The sequence below is a fragment of the Halteromyces radiatus genome, assembly GCF_025201355.1.
Source record: "Halteromyces radiatus strain CBS 162.75 chromosome Unknown BX664scaffold_4, whole genome shotgun sequence".
Taxonomy (NCBI): domain Eukaryota; kingdom Fungi; phylum Mucoromycota; class Mucoromycetes; order Mucorales; family Cunninghamellaceae; genus Halteromyces; species Halteromyces radiatus.
In genome coordinates, this window is record NW_026251690.1 from 3,217,197 (window position 1) to 3,230,308 (window position 13,112).

General features: G+C 32.7%; 5 protein-coding genes across 5 annotated transcripts; 3 read left to right on the forward strand and 2 right to left on the reverse strand.

Annotated features, from left to right (window-relative positions):
- The first annotated feature begins 879 nt into the window (after positions 1-879).
- BX664DRAFT_334223 (uncharacterized protein) lies at positions 880-4,588 on the forward strand. The gene is made up of 8 exons (XM_051545667.1): positions 880-1,442; positions 1,523-1,606; positions 1,684-1,810; positions 1,879-2,165; positions 2,245-2,876; positions 2,982-3,755; positions 3,854-4,161; positions 4,240-4,588. The coding sequence occupies exons 1-8, from the start codon at positions 946-948 to the stop codon at positions 4,357-4,359; spliced, it is 2,829 nt and encodes a 942-aa protein (XP_051400762.1). The 5' UTR covers positions 880-945; the 3' UTR covers positions 4,360-4,588.
- BX664DRAFT_334225 (uncharacterized protein) lies at positions 4,560-4,994 on the reverse strand. Its single transcript, XM_051545668.1, has 2 exons — positions 4,852-4,994; positions 4,560-4,784 (listed from the first exon to the last, which is right to left on the reverse strand). The coding sequence occupies exons 1-2, from the start codon at positions 4,976-4,978 to the stop codon at positions 4,672-4,674; spliced, it is 240 nt and encodes a 79-aa protein (XP_051400763.1). The 5' UTR covers positions 4,979-4,994; the 3' UTR covers positions 4,560-4,671.
- A 1,381-nt stretch (positions 4,995-6,375) lies between these two features.
- On the forward strand, positions 6,376-10,521 carry BX664DRAFT_334226 (DNA topoisomerase). Its single transcript, XM_051545669.1, has 19 exons — positions 6,376-6,530; positions 6,598-6,657; positions 6,727-7,090; positions 7,162-7,230; positions 7,304-7,686; positions 7,791-7,844; positions 7,912-8,036; positions 8,119-8,199; positions 8,293-8,453; positions 8,517-8,559; positions 8,619-8,751; positions 8,830-8,851; positions 8,907-9,018; positions 9,094-9,098; positions 9,181-9,332; positions 9,408-9,608; positions 9,676-9,982; positions 10,035-10,170; positions 10,265-10,521. The coding sequence occupies exons 1-19, from the start codon at positions 6,507-6,509 to the stop codon at positions 10,344-10,346; spliced, it is 2,514 nt and encodes an 837-aa protein (XP_051400764.1). The 5' UTR covers positions 6,376-6,506; the 3' UTR covers positions 10,347-10,521.
- On the forward strand, positions 10,507-11,116 carry BX664DRAFT_334230 (uncharacterized protein). Its single transcript, XM_051545670.1, has one exon. The coding sequence runs from the start codon at positions 10,643-10,645 to the stop codon at positions 11,030-11,032; it is 390 nt and encodes a 129-aa protein (XP_051400765.1). The 5' UTR covers positions 10,507-10,642; the 3' UTR covers positions 11,033-11,116.
- A 13-nt stretch (positions 11,117-11,129) lies between these two features.
- BX664DRAFT_334234 (vacuolar protein sorting-associated protein 29-like protein) lies at positions 11,130-12,124 on the reverse strand. Its single transcript, XM_051545671.1, has 5 exons — positions 12,101-12,124; positions 11,967-12,041; positions 11,780-11,896; positions 11,484-11,725; positions 11,130-11,390 (listed from the first exon to the last, which is right to left on the reverse strand). Exons 1-5 carry the CDS (start codon positions 12,104-12,106, stop codon positions 11,252-11,254), a joined length of 579 nt encoding a protein of 192 aa, XP_051400766.1. The 5' UTR covers positions 12,107-12,124; the 3' UTR covers positions 11,130-11,251.
- Positions 12,125-13,112: the final 988 nt, after the last annotated feature.

A 13,112-nucleotide genomic window follows, 5' to 3' on the forward strand; every position in this document is an offset into this window, starting at 1 on the left:
TCACTATTATGATCCTATGATGATGAAGGCATGATGTTATATAAAACGATGATATTCTATTTTATAAAGATGACGGTATGATAATAGTAGTTGATGATGTGATGATATTTGATGATGGTAGTTATAGGATGATGATTGCTATGAAAGGAAGGATTGTTCTTTTTTTTTAAGAGTCAGACATTAAACTGGTCCAAACTCATGCATCTTATATAAATACTGATTATCATAACGAAAAAAAAAAAAAATGGGAACTCCCTCCAAATAAGAAAGATAGTGTTAAATTAGGGTGCCACTCAAGGGATTTATAGTAAAATGTTTCTGGATGATAAATGGGAAAAAAGAAAATAACCAAGTAAAAGGAGATTGAAAGAATTCTCTCACTTTTTTTTTTTTTTTTTTTTTGAGTGACTCCAACATCAAGGGTAAGATCATAATAGAAGAATTTTTTCAGGTACACCCAATTTCGTATGAAAAAGAGGAGGGGAAGAAAAAGAAGAAGAGAAAAAAAAATAGATAATATGGGAAATGATTTTTTTTTAAAGCAAATACAATAAATATTAATTTAACTATGTGTGTTATGCCATGTTTTAAAATCATGGTGATCTTGATTGTTGGTCGATGCTTTAAAAAGATAAGTAGTAGTACAAAAAGACAATAGATCTCATGTCAACCTGCTCAATTTGTAACTCAACAGCTTGCCACTTTGCCCCTTTCAGGTTTTAAGAAAAAGGAGTTTTTTTTTTTTTTTTTTTTTTTTTTTTTTTTTTTTTTTTTTTTTTTTTTTTTTTTTTTTTTTTTTTTCTTCTACAAATACCATTTTTCTTTCTTTCCTTTTTTCTTTTCTTTCTTTCTTTTTACTTTCTTATTTATTCTTTTTTTTTTTTTTTTTTTTTTACCACGATTACACACTGACCTTTCCACACTTACCCCTTATCACGTCACGCTATGCGCCATAAACAGAATCTACCAGTTCATGATATGGATTGGGATGATTCTTTATCTTCTCGTTATCAATATGGCTCACCTTTAACAATGCTTCAACAACGTCAACAACACAATCGAATACAACAACAACAACAATACAATACTATATTTAGTGATGACGAAGACGATCCTGTACCTCAACGATGGGCAAAGAGTTTAACAACTTCTGCTGTCTCTTTAACACCTTCTACTACTGCTACTTATGTTGACCCTCTACTTAGTTCAGGTACTTATCATATTCACCAAGCAGAGAATGCATTATCAACTCTTAAACATATTGTACTGGAAGACGGTTGGAAGAAAGCTCTCAAACATAAAAGTGGTGTAGTTGTTCATATGATGAATGGACTTCACAAGGCTGATAAAACTCCCATTTTTAAAGGAGAGGCGATCATACATGGTTTTTCCCCTCAATCTATCTTTTATGTCATCGGTATGCGAAAACTATGGGATGAGCAGTAAGTGATGATTATATTTATTTATGAAACAGGTGCTAAAAACTTTAATATATATATATATATATATATATATTATATAGATATGAAGATGGAAACTTGGTGGAAAACTTGAATGACACGACTTCTTTGACCTACGAAGTGACCAAACCTACAGCGACTTCAAAGTAATTGGATGATCATCACACGATTTTTTTTTTGTTTATATTATTTATTTACTTTTGATTTTATTTCTCTCTTTTAGGCCTCGAGATTTTGCTCTTGTGGAACGAATCGAATGTACTCCTAATGGATCAATTATTTTTGCGGCAACTAGTGTGGAAACACCAAGATTACCACGTATTCAAGGAAGAACAAGAGCACAGATCAAAGTAAGTAAAAAAAAAAAAAAAAAAAAAAGTATTGTATGGTTACACCGTGATTATAACCAGTTTATCAGTTACAAGGTTGGATCTTGGAACCAATTCGTGGGAGCACTCCAGCTACTAGAGTTACTTTTGTTATTCAAGAAAATATGAAAGGATGGGTCCCTGGATTTGCCAAAAAGTCACTAGCACGTCGTCCTTTAGTTATTGCTCTCATCAACGATTATCTACAAAAGAAATCTGGAAGAACTAGATTACAAGCCAAACCATCTCTCACTCCTCTTACTCAAGGACATAGTCGACGACCTTCACTTCTTGGTCAATTACTCGATCCATCTATAAATCAATCTCAGCGGAACAGGTAAATATAAGTTTTTTTTTTTTTTTTTTTTTTTTTTTTTTTTTTTTGCGTAATTTATTGATAGAGTTTTTATTTTTAGTGGTAGTCCATCACCAACTCCATCCAATCGATCTATTTTAATTGGTTCTAATGGATCCATCTTTTCTGGAAAAAAACGAATTACCTTTGCTGAACAAGACACTACATACCCTGGAGCAGATACAACAGCGGATGGTCAGTCTGAAACAAGTAACACAAACTCATTTCCAACAATGGCACCAGCAGGATTATCACCATCAACATCATCATCAGCGGCAGCAATACAACAACAACAACAACAACAACAACAACAACAACAACAACTACAGTTGCACCCAGTATATCAACATCATAATGATATGTCTTCTCCTATTCCAACATCAACAATAGTACCTTCAACGCAAGGATCTCTGGCGCCATTGCAACCATCCTCTACTTCAATATCTCCAATAACCCAACTACCACTACAAAGATTATACCCAGCTCACAGACATGCAGCTAAAAAGTCAGAGTCATTGAATATGATCAAACAATTATCAACATCACCTAGTGGTTGGACATTTACACAAGAAAAGGATGGAATTCAATATTATTCGAATGCACAATATCTTCGAGCTGATGGAATGATTTATGGTGGCTGGACTCCTGAACAACTTTGCTCTGTTACTCATTGTATAGGAGCACGAAAGACATGTAAGCAAACAATAATAATAATAATAATAAAGCTGACGGAAAATAAATGTCATGTTAACATCTTTGTTTTTATTATTATTAATATTGTTACTATTATTAAAAAAGGGGATGAGCAATTTGAACACGGCGATGTTTTGGAAAGATTCAGTCAAAAGGATTACCTGGTACGATGGACTATGAAAAATGGAGGAAGTTATACAGTGACATCTACTATTGATACGGATACAACTCTGGGAACTATATATACAGCAAGCACTAGCGTAGAGGATACACAGGTGGTATCTGGAAGTCTACGGTTTCAACTGTATGGATGGATCTTTGTTCCTATCAAAGATGCTCAAGGAAATCGATGTGTCAAGACAAGTTTGATATGGGATTCGAGTGGTATGTTTAGTCCTCATTCTATACAGGGCCTTAATCAATTCCTATCAACCAATGGATGCCCTCCTTATATTCGACGTGTTGCTGGCAAGGTCCTTCATGAAGAATTATTGATGATGGAAGATAATTATCCTATCAATGGATATAGTGGTAGTGATGATGATGCAGTGGTTTCCCGAAAGATGAACAAGAAGAAACCTATTTATAGTATGACGTATGTGGTCAAGCATGAGCCTTCCAGCTCTTATCGTGCTCGAAAATCTAACCCGGAAAAGAATTGGTGTACCGATATTCGAATCCATTCTTCATCAATGTATCCTCTTGGTTTTGAGGTGTCAGTGTCTCCTTCTTCTGGTACTCGCGTTGACGTATCTGAACATCATATCAAGATCTTCACAACTATGGCTGAAATGGATGGCAAACAAGTATCTGTTTCTTTGGCTGCTTCTCATACTGGCAAGGTGACATGTAATGGCTCATTGGTATTTATTATGAAAGGTAAGAAAGACAAATAAAGAGATAATTTCTGTGATGTTGATTTTTTTTTTTCTTTCTCTCTCTCTTTCTCCGTTTTTATGATGACTTGGAAATAATAGATGTGCCAAATGTTAACGATATCAGTACGGATATAACTCAAAAGGAAAAAGGACTTCATGATCTGACAGGATTAGAAGGTGATCAAACGGAATCCGATATCCAATCACCATCATCACCAAACACAACTCAATCTACAGTAAAGCCCCATCATGATCATGACACTTCAACTATATCTCCACCAATTATTGTAAATCACCAAAAATTTGTAGCGGAATCGAATCAAGAACATGAACAAGTTATCCACACTCCTATCAAAGGTGTACAAGTCCCTGAAGGTTACATTTTAGTCCCTCAGCAACAATATCACGTAAGCTACCAAAAAAAAAAAAGATGAATGAAAAGAGGGATGGAGGATTAATCATCGTGTCTTTTATATTTTTTTTAGAACAACAATATTGTGATCATATCAGACGATTTGACCTTCAACGGACAACAATTAGCAGTTGTATTTGTAGCTATGGTTTTATGTTATTACATGGGCAAGTTTGCATGTGGATGTTCCTAGTTTATCTTTCTCTTTCTGTTTTTTTTTTCCCTTGTATCTTTTAGTTTTATTTGTTTTAGTTTTACTTCCCTACTCTTTAGTATTGTTCATTTTACCTTGTTATTTATAATATTTTAATCATTTAGAAACACATTTACTTTTAGCCTTCTTTTTTTTTGCTGGTAAAAATAAAGAAAGTAAAAAAAAAAAAAAGTCATTGGTTTCGCAACAAAAAAAAAAAAAGGATTTTATCGATTTATTTGATTTGGATTGATTTGAATGAAAACAATATTTTCAAAAAGTGAATCTTCAATAAGATAATCATATCAAGAACTAACATTGCAATTGGTTGCATTGGACACAAGAATTTCTAATACCATAGTCGCAAGAGGCTTGACCATTGTCACCACATTGGTAAACATGACCTTGGATACAGTTGTAATTACCTAGATATATATACATTGATAAATCATCATGTCGTATTATGGATCAATAACTTTTTTTTTTCTTTACCATCTCCACAGAACAAGCCATTGGGAACACCGTAACATTTACAAGCAGTGGCCTTGCAAGAAGCTTCAACTTGAGACATCAACATAAAGAGAGCAGCAAGGATCAAAGTAAAATACAAAAATTTCATGATTAGGGAGTTTAGATTTGGAATAAAGAGAGAAAAAAAAAATCGATAGTTTGTTAGCTTTTATATTTTTTTTTTTTCGTATGATTACATATGTTGTCAACTTGTGCCATCAATGTATCGTTACACTACAACAGTACAAAAATCCAATGAATGTTTTAGAGTTGTACACCTTTTTTTTTTTTTTTTTTTTTTTTTGCTTTTGTTCATTGATGATCTATCTGTGGATGATGATGATGGTTGGAAAAGAAAAGAAATAAAAAGTATCAATGACGCGTTTGATTCATATCATCGTTTTGAAAATTTCATTTGTCTAAATGCATTATTAAAAGAGGTATTCTATATTTGATATGGCAAGATGAAAGAGCGTAGATCATGATTTCCTTTTTTTAATTCATCATGGTGGTCAACATAGCCGAACCGTCTTAAAAAGACTGGATAATAAAAATTACCTTTAGTGAAATCAGATCATTCGTAGATGGTTTCTTTTTTTTTTTGAAAAAAAAAAAATGACTGTGTATGTAAGTGATGGGAAAAAAAAAAAGGATTGGGCAATACAACAACCGCATTTCTGTACTCTACTGACTGAAGGACAAGACGAATTTAGGTAATAATATACCATATTCCCACTAAAACATTTGGGTAAAGAGGTAGATCATATGTTCCAGGTATTACCAGGGACGCCACATATTTCAAAGCATGACAACTTCTTCCATTATTAACACTTCTTCCCTCCCGATCAGTCCTTTATTCTGTATTAGTATTGTTCGCATTCCCTAATTAGGATGCTTTTTTCTATTCTTCTTTAATACGTAAGGTGTGAATTCGTTAAATATCAATCGGATGATCAGTTCTTCTTTTTTTTTAACTAAAAAAAAAAAAAAAAAAAAAAAAAAAAAAAGACTCCTTTTTCATGTTCGAAGAGGTTCTCGGCCAATTTGCATCCAAAGAGGAAATAGATTACCTTGTAACCAAGGTGACCATATGGATGACTTCCTTGGAAACAAGATAAATCGCTCTCAAGAAGATTGGAGGGTTTTCCAGTTATTTATACGTTAAGTTACACAAACATTTCGAAAGTTCCATTGTTTGGTACAGGTAGGTAAGGAACGCATTGACAATGATCATTTTATATGGTAAATCTAAAGTGATGATTCTTATAGTGATAATATTATTATAATAATTCCTGTATTGACAATTCAGATCATGATTTATAAAGTATGATGATGATTTTTACATGGCTATGGCTCGTGTAATATTCGATGACTCAATGATGATTTTTATAATTAAACTATTTTGATGATTTCTACCTTTGAAAATTTTTACAGTGGTGATTTCTTCCGGTTGATGATGGCCTGGTCATGGTATCCTCAAAGCATGTGCCATGGAGACAACAGTTAAAAAAAAAAAAAAAAAAAAAAAATGCTGAAATTGAATCTCAGTGTCAAAGTCAAGTAAGAGATCCATTGAATTTTTTTTTTTTCTTCTTCTTCTTCTTTCACTCTCCATTCTCTCACATCAATCCGCGATCATGACTCAAATTAGTGTCCTCATGGTAAATCCTTGAATAAATACTTGATAGATTATGAATATTAATGTTTGATTGTTTGTATTTTATATAGGTAGCGGAAAAACCCTCACTTGCCGATGCTCTTAGTCGATTGTTAGCACCAGGAGGTCACGTAAGAAAGAGAAAAAGCAAAACGTTAGACATTATCTCTTGACTGATTATTTCTTTTTTCTTTTATTAGTTCAAAACACGAAAAGGGACTACACCAGTGCATGAATGGGAAGGTGTCTATGAATCACAACCAGCAAAATACAAATTCACCTCAGTAACAGGTCATGTTTACAATACGGACTTTACACAAGAATACAATTCATGGGAGATCGATCCTCAGAAACTATTTACGGCTCAAATCAAAAAGGTGGAAGCTAATCCCAAGATGCGAATAACTCAACATTTACGGAACGAAGCCAAGCACATCGACTATTTGATCTTGTGGTTGGATTGTGATTCTGAAGGTGAAAATATTTGTTTTGAAGTTATTGGCAACTGTTTACCCTCTATGAAGGTATCAAAAATGTCTCATGTTTTGCGTGCAAGGTTTTCAGGTAATCAAATAAAGGATAGCGATAATAAAAAAAAGAAAATACTAACTTTTTTTTCCATTTATTATACTTAGCAATTACTCAACAAGACGTTCGACGAGCCATGAATCATCTAGTGAAACCCAATGAAAACGAAGCGAAAGGTAAATAAAAAACTTAAGTAAAATATCGGCATTTGTTGACTTTTTTTTTTTTTTTTTTTTTTTTTTTTTGTAGCGGTGGATGCTCGACAAGAATTTGATTTAAAAGTGGGCGTTGCTTTTACTCGATTCCAAACTCGATTTTTTCAAGGAAAATATGGTGATTTAGATTCAACAGTGATATCTTATGGTCCATGTCAAAGTCCCACTTTGGCCTTTTGTGTGGAACGTCATGATCGAATTCAAAGCTTCCAACCTGAACCTTTTTGGACAATTACTCCTACTATCATTCAAGCGGATCTACCTGTCAAATTGACATGGATGCGTGAACGACTTTTTGACAAGCAAGTGACCAGCGTATTTATGACCAATGTGGAAGAAGCTCAAAAATTAGGAGCAAAGGTTCTTCAAGTATCTGTTACGAAAAAATCAAAAGCCAGACCTCATGCCTTGAATACTGTAAGTGAAACCTTGAGCAATCAAAAAAAGGAAATTCAATTTCTTTGATGATAATCATTTCTTCTTCTTCTTCTTTTTATATATATATATATATATATGTATAGGTTGAAATGCTCAAACATGGATCATCAAATCTTGGTATTGGGCCTAGTGAATGTGTAAATCATTTTAAAAAAACCAAAAGAGACAGATATATAACATATTAACGTCCTCTTTTTTTTTTAGATGAGTATTGCTGAACGTCTCTATATGCAAGGTTATATCTCTTATCCTCGTACAGAAACAAGTCAATATCCACCGAACTTTGATCTTCATGAAGTATTACGGGAACAAGCAAAGCATCCACAGTGGTAAAAAAAAAAAAAAAAAAAAAAAAAAGGATGATCTCAATGATATTAAGTTTAATTGTTATAAATATATATATACTTTTAGGGGTGATTATTGTCAAGATTTATTGAAAAATGGATTTGATCGACCAAGTGGCGGTACCGATGTAGGTGACCATCCTCCAATGTAAGAAAAGAATATGACTTGAATAGGGAATAAATATTAACTTTTTTTTTATTTTTATTTTTATTTTTATTTCATTTACCATACTTTATATAGTACACCTATGCGGGTAGCAGATGAAAGTGAACTTTTTGGTGATACTTGGAGACTGTATGACTTTATTGCTAGAAATTTTATTGGATCCATTAGTCAAAATTTGAAATATACATCCACTCATGTTGTTCTCGCCATTGGTGAAGAAAAGTTTGAATGCAAAGGTAAGAATATATCAGGAAATAAACTAAACAAAAGAAAATTAAAAATTATCTTTTTCATGATAGGTTCCCAAGTTACTTCTCCTGGATTTACATCTGTGATGCACTGGTAAATACTCAATATTATTTACATATGATGATGTATTTTATTTATATATTGCTTTATAGGGTTAACAAAACTGATGAATATATACCAGAGTTCAAGCAAGGTCAAGTAGTAACTGTCAAATCTGTACAAATGAATGAAGGCAAGACGAGTCCACCTGACTATTTGACAGAATCAGAATTGATTGGATTAATGGTATGTCGAATTTGTAGATAATAATGGAATTATGAATATTAATAAATACTCTTTTTTTTATTATTATTATTATTATAGGAACAAAATGGCATTGGAACCGGTATGTCAGTAGTTTATTTATATTTGTTTTTATTTCTAATATTCATCTTTTGTAGACGCTTCTATATCAACTCATATCAACAATATCTGTCAAAGAAACTATGTCCAAGTCAGTGGTTCTGGTCGAAAGATGATACCTACCAATCTTGGTATTGTTTTAATTCATGGGTAATGTCCAAAAAAAAAAAAAATACAATGATTGATAATGATATACTGATTCTGTTTTTTTTTTTATATATATAGATATCGTAAGCTTTCTTTTTTTTTTTTTCTTTTTTTTTTTTGATTCTTTGTGAATTAAACTCACATGTGCTTTATATTGTTTATTAGAGAAAATTGATACAGATTTATCACTCCCAAGAATGCGATCTGATATGGAACAACAACTTAGTTTGATTGCGTCAGGAAAAGCTGGACACAAAGAGGTGCTCGATTACTTTTTGCGACTCTTTGAACTTAAATTTGCCTACTTCGTAAAGCATGTAAGTGGTAAAAAAAAAAAAAAAAGAAATGAGAATTGCAAATCATTCAACTTAAATCTATTAATATTTCTATAGATCTCGTCTATGGATGAATTATTTGAAGCAACATTTTCACCTTTGGCTGCCACTGGACGACCCTTATCGAAATGCGGGAAATGTAAACGTTATATGAAGTACATCTCTCTCAAACCAAACCGATTGCATTGTTCAACATGTGATGAAACATATTCCTTACCTCTCAACGGTACAATCAAACTTTATAGGGAATTGACTTGTGTATGTACCTAAATAATGGCAAAAAAAAAATTGTATTGACCGGTTTGTTGTTTTATATATTTATTAGCCATTAGATGATTTTGAATTGGTTTTGTATTCGACAGGATCTAAAGGTACCGGTTATCCTCTTTGCCCTTACTGTTACAATCACCCTCCTTTTGAAAATGTCAAGAAGCACATGGCATGTAATCATTGTCCTCATCCTACATGCACTCACTCTATGGTCAAGAATGCTGTCTGTTCTTGTCCTGAATCTGAACGACCTGAAGATCCTTGTCCTGGGAGTTTAGTATTAGATGCCACTTCAGCACCTCGATGGAAATTAAGTTGTAATGAATGCAATATCGTTTCTTCCTTTGTGGATACTATCAAAAGTAAGTCATAAAATATAAAATGAATAATCTACTCACCTTTATCTTTTACTAGATGTTTTATTGATGAATGAAATGTGCGAATGTGGTACTGTGATACTCAAGGCTGAATTTCGAGAAAATCAAAATCGTGAACCTCTCACAGGTTGTATTCTTTGTGATGATGATATCGATGCTTTATTAACAACTAGGTATACCATTTCATCCCATGCTGACTCAAAAGAAATCTCAATTGACTCTTTTTTTTTTATAGATTTGCTCGGAAATCCATTCGACGGGGAAGAGGCAAAAAAGGTGGACGAAAGAAAAGAAAATGGGTAGATCCAAAGATCAGAAAGTTGTATGCCGATATGCGATAGGTGGATGAAGACTTTTCTACCTTGGTGATCCTATTGAAATACCGCTTAGTATATATTTGTATGTAATTTGTTTAGTTTTCCTCTTCTTTATTTTTATTTTTTTAATTATTTGATTCATTGTAGCATAGACCTTCCCTTCCTTTATTATGAAACTCTTCCTTCTCTCTCTTGTCATTCTTCTGTCACTTTTTTCTGTTACTGAATGTTTTACCAGTTTTGAAAAAAAGTAATCAAAAAGGAAACAAACTGCACCGGCTTCTTTGACATTAATCAATAAAAAAATGATGAATATATATATAGGCATATGGACGATACACATCATGTCGAAATATCAGACGAAGTGACTTTTTTCAAACTACATGATCTCGATGGTGATGGTTACTGGACTGACCGGGAACTGCGTTCTCTCTATGGACTAGAAAGAGATGTGTCGTCGGATGCCATACATGTCAACACCATTGTTCACCGTGCATTTCAAGATCTAGACACTAATCATGACGGTTTGATATCTCTTCAAGAATATATGGTTTATCATCTTCCTGACTGGACAGAAGAAGAAATCTTGATTGAAAAACAATGGCGATTATCCCATCCTTCTCCTGAATTATTGGTCGATCATCATTCTCCCGCAGCCTCCTGGGAAGAGAACGACAATGACGATGATCATATTCCCAACAAATTCAAAGTACAATAAATGGATAGATACATGTTTTACTGATCATCTTTTAGTATAGTTATCATCAAGTGTACATTTTACCCCTTAGTTCTTATATAAAAGTCATTGTATATTATTAACTATATATAAATATATTTTATTGATTTGAATTGGGTTACGAATACAGATAATCAACTATATATATAGGAGGGGTGTATAGGGAAATAGGATATGAGAGAAACTAAATGGAAGTGATAACTACAATACTTTGTTGGGATCAACATTCTTTTTGTATTCCAGTTTTTCTACTTTGACTTCATCATCGATAAGCTTGTAAACATAGGTCACTACCGAGTTACCTTGAATATCCATCAAGACAAAAGAAGGGATAGGTTCGCTACCAAAAAAAAAAAAAAAAAAAAAAAAAGGAATAAAATGAAAATGATTACGTTTGTTTTGAAAAGTAACTTTTTTTATTATTATTACTTACGCATTATCAGGAGATGAAGAGTAAGCACCAGTAGCACTTCCAGGATTGATATAATATCGTCCATTATATTCATATGCTTCAAATCGATGAGTATGTCCACTTAACAGTAAGTCGGCTTCCATTTGTCGAGCTGTAATATCCAATGATTCAACATCACCCCAGGGTATCACTTGATGTCCGTGTAAGACACCTACACGGATACCTCCAATTGTCAATAGCTTGGCTTGAGGAAGATTTGTATTCTAATCAAATCATTTTATATCAATATTTTATTCTTTGTAATATTATTTTATTACCTCGTCATAATCACCTTTGACAAGAGTAACATCGCCAGCAATGGTTTTCAAATAGTCCAAAGTTTCTTTATCACAGATATTACCGGTACAAATAATTTGTTGGATTTTGCCAGGTACCTACAAAAACAAAAACAATGTCAATTACTCTTTCTTGGTCTTTTTTTTTTTTTTTAACATGATGACTTACTAATAACTTTTTGAATTTGAAAGGTAAATCATGTGCTCGGTGAGGAATATGCAAGTCACCTATAACAAGAACTAACTAAAAAAAAGAAGAGAGATTAGAATAGTTGTATTATTTTGTTTTCATCTTGAACTTACAACCATTGTATCCACGTATAAAAATAGCAACAAAGGGAAAAAGAGAAAAAAAAGGACAAGAAATCCACAACCATCGAGTTTTCTTGCCAGCAGACAATTTCCAATTCCGCCAACTTTTGAGTTTTTTTTTTTTTTTTTTTTTTAAAAAACGTTCCTTTATTCTCTGTTCACTACTTTATTCTGTTCCATCCTCAGGTTATGAATAAAGTATATATCGATGAAACAAAATGTTTTTCATTATGCTACAAAAACAAGGTAAAAACTGCAGCTAATATCACCAAGAGAAAAATTAGACGTTAACTTACTATGATTTTCGTGTCCTCTTCTATTTCAGCCATTCAAGTTAAAACAGAAAGCAACTCCCATCATTGCATCCTCTTTGACTTCCTCGTTTTATTGTATTCAAAGATGTGTTTTTGAACTGACTTATCTCTGATATCAAGGTGCGTTGTGATTTTCTTTCAAGTTTCCTGCTTACTTTGACACCGATTTGTTACAACTGTTACTACCATGATCAATTCAACAATGATAGCTTCCATCCTCATTTAAATATTAAGTGTCATTTTCAATTCACTTAATATGATTTTACATATGATTATTAGCATCTCTTATGATCAAACGTCGATAATATATATTGGATTAAGCAATAGCAATTTGATGACAGGCAGGTGCTTATGGAAGCAATGCAAAGTACGTGTTTTTTTTTATACGACTTGTTTTTTTATGCATTTCTTAGTGACTTATCCCAAGTTGAACTGTTACACCAATATCCAAAGAAACCATGATCATGCATAGGCCATCTTCTGATAGAACCTTACCTTGGCAAACGAAGAAACTACCTGCAAAAATTGGACTTGGAACAAGTCGATGATAGGTGTATTAATTCAATCTGTTGATTAAAAGAATACTATTAGTACTGCGGGCAGATAGAGGTATATAATGCAATAATTTGAATGAAAAAATTAGACCTTGTCAAACAAGCAAACTATATTGTGTCAGTATTACTAACGTC